Source organism: Arachis ipaensis, chromosome B03 (assembly GCF_000816755.2).
Source record: "Arachis ipaensis cultivar K30076 chromosome B03, Araip1.1, whole genome shotgun sequence".
Taxonomy (NCBI): Eukaryota; Viridiplantae; Streptophyta; class Magnoliopsida; order Fabales; family Fabaceae; genus Arachis; species Arachis ipaensis.
In genome coordinates, this window is record NC_029787.2 from 111,152,272 (window position 1) to 111,155,037 (window position 2,766).

Sequence of the window (2,766 nt, forward strand, 5' to 3'; positions counted from 1 at the left end):
GATCTCGAGATAGAGTTAGCCCGAATCGAGCAAAAACTGGCTAGAATTCGACAAAGAAAAGTTGACTTGGCTACCCCTTTAACTGCCGTTCAACAACAACAACAGAGGATCTTCAAGGAGCTTTGTGTTGTAAAACCCAAACAGAAGAATTGCACCGAACAGCTCAATCAGGCTCAAAGTGAGGAACACATACAAATAAAAAATTACACTACTCTGGATAATGAAAGGGTTCAGCTTCATTCAAAACTTCAAGAACTTTTAGCATCTTTTGTTCCATCCGTTTGAAACTTTTGTTATGACAGTAACTTCATATATGCTTTTATATATATTTATGTTCCTACTCTTGATCCTGCATACATCGATATTGTTTCAAATATTTCCTATTTATCGATTTAATCACGTTTCCAGAATCAATATCCTTAATTCGATATGCATTTTTAGAATATAAATCAATCACTTGAAAATGTCCTTCCCAAGTATGAGACCATTTGCCAAGAAACCTAGACTTCTTTTTCATCGGCAACACAACTTTTAAAACCAATTCTCCTATATTGAAACATTTCTCCTTTATTCGACGATTATAATTTCGAGCAACACTTTCTTTTTGTTGAATCATGTTTTCGAGTGCCAAAATGCGTTCTGAGTCTAAACCATTCAACTCTTCATACATTGCATTCCAATAATCATCAACTGAAAAATTATCTTGGCTCAATATTCTTAACGTATGGAGATTAATCTCTAATGGCAAAACTGAATCATGCCCATACACCAATTTATAAGGAGAGGTACCTGTTGACCCTCTTGATGAATTTTGATAGGCCCACAATACTTAACTCAAAGTTTCATGCCAAGTTCGAAGTCTACTCCCAATTTGTTTTTTAATCAAATTGATTAAAATTTTGTATGCTGCTTCGACTTGCCCATTAGCTTGTGCATAATAAGGGGTTGAAGTGACCATATTAATGTTTCTCGAGGCTTTAAAATTCTTAATTCGCTGACCAGTGAACATAGTTCCTTGGTCAGTACTTAACGGTTGAAGAATTCCAAATCGATGAATTATGTATTCCTCGATAAAGTCTATTACTTCATTCTGCCCAGCTCTATGAGAGGAACAGCTTCAACCCGCTTCGTGAAATAATCTATTGCCACCAAAATAAATTTATGATTTTTCGATGAAGGAGAGTGTATCAATCCGATTAAATTCAAATCCCATCCTCGAAAAAGTCATGGCTTAATGATCGAATGCAACTCAGACGCTGGGATCTGTTGTACTATCCCATGGCATTGACACTCTTGACACGCCTTTGCATAATCGATGTAGTCTTTGATCATAGAAGGCCAATAATAAACATGATTTCGACGTAATACCCATTTCATTTTTATCCCAACTTGATGGGCCCCACATATACCTCTATGAACTTTTCCTAAAGCAATATCCTTATCAGCTTGACCTAAACATCTCAAAAGGCTTCCATCAATTCCTTTCTTATATAATTCATCAGCCATCAATACAAAGTTCATCGCTTTCAATTTTATCTTCCTATCAACTCGAACATTGGGGTCTTTTAAATAATCAGCAATGGTTTTCTCCAATCGTCATCTTCCCATTTATCCAGACACAGCCTCTCTCTCATCGATAGGCACTAAAATCTGATGAATTTCTGCCAGCTTTCTTAGTGTCTCTGGGAATATCTTATATCTCGAAGCGATTTGAGCCAACTCATTCGCAATTTTATTTTGAATTCTCGGAATATGAACTAATGAGACTTTCCGAAAAGAAGTTAACAATCCCATGCTATTTCCAAATACTTTTGTAACTTCTCATTGTTACATTTAAATTCTTTCGACAACTGTTTCAAAACTAACTGAGAATCACCAAGAATTTGAACTTCTAAGGCTCCTTTTCCAATCAAAATTTCGAGGCATAATATTAAACCTTTATACTCAGCCACATTATTTGAACAAGAATATTTCAATTCAAACAAAAATTCTGATGGAACCCCATCTGGTGAGATAATTAAAATCCCTACTCCAGCACCACCTTTATGTTTCGAACCATCGAAATACAATTTCCAATAATCAACATAGACATCAATTATATTGGCCCCCTGTTCATTTAGATTATTCGAATGATCTACTAGAAAATCTGCAATGACCTGACCTTTCACGGCCTTTGCTGGGACATATTGCAAATCAAACTCTGTTAATGCTAACATCCATTTTTCTAACCGACCTCTCAACATTGGATATGTCAACATATATTTAACGAGATCAGTTTATGCAATAATTTTCATAGGTTTAGCAACTATATAGCACTTTAGCTTTGTACAAGCATAATACAGGGATAAGCACAATTTTTTGATGGGTGAATACCTTGTCTCAATATCAGTCAATACTCGACTAAGGTAATAAACAACTCGTTCATGTCTATTTTCATCATCTTGAGCCAACATACACCCAATCGTATTCATGGATGCCGAATTATACAATTTTAAATCTTCATAAGGGAAAACGTTTGCCATTACTGGAGCTTTGGACAAATAAGCTTTAAGTGACTCAAAAGCCTCTTGATATTCTTCTGTCCACTCGAACTGAGATTCATTTTTAAGTTTCACCAAAGGTGCGACTACTCGAGTTTGACCCGAAAGATTCGATATGAATACTCTAAGATAATTAATTTTCTCAAGAAAAGATTGTACTTCCTTCTTCAATTTAGGAGGGGATAAAGCCAAGATTGCATCAGCCTTACCTTTATCGATAGCAATC

General features: G+C 35.4%; 1 protein-coding gene across 1 annotated transcript; it reads right to left on the minus strand.

Moving 5' to 3' along the window:
- LOC107633552 lies at positions 338–1,521 on the minus strand. The gene is made up of 2 exons (XM_016337165.1): positions 1,410–1,521; positions 338–750 (listed from the first exon to the last, which is right to left on the minus strand). The coding sequence occupies exons 1-2, from the start codon at positions 1,519–1,521 to the stop codon at positions 338–340; spliced, it is 525 nt and encodes a 174-aa protein (XP_016192651.1).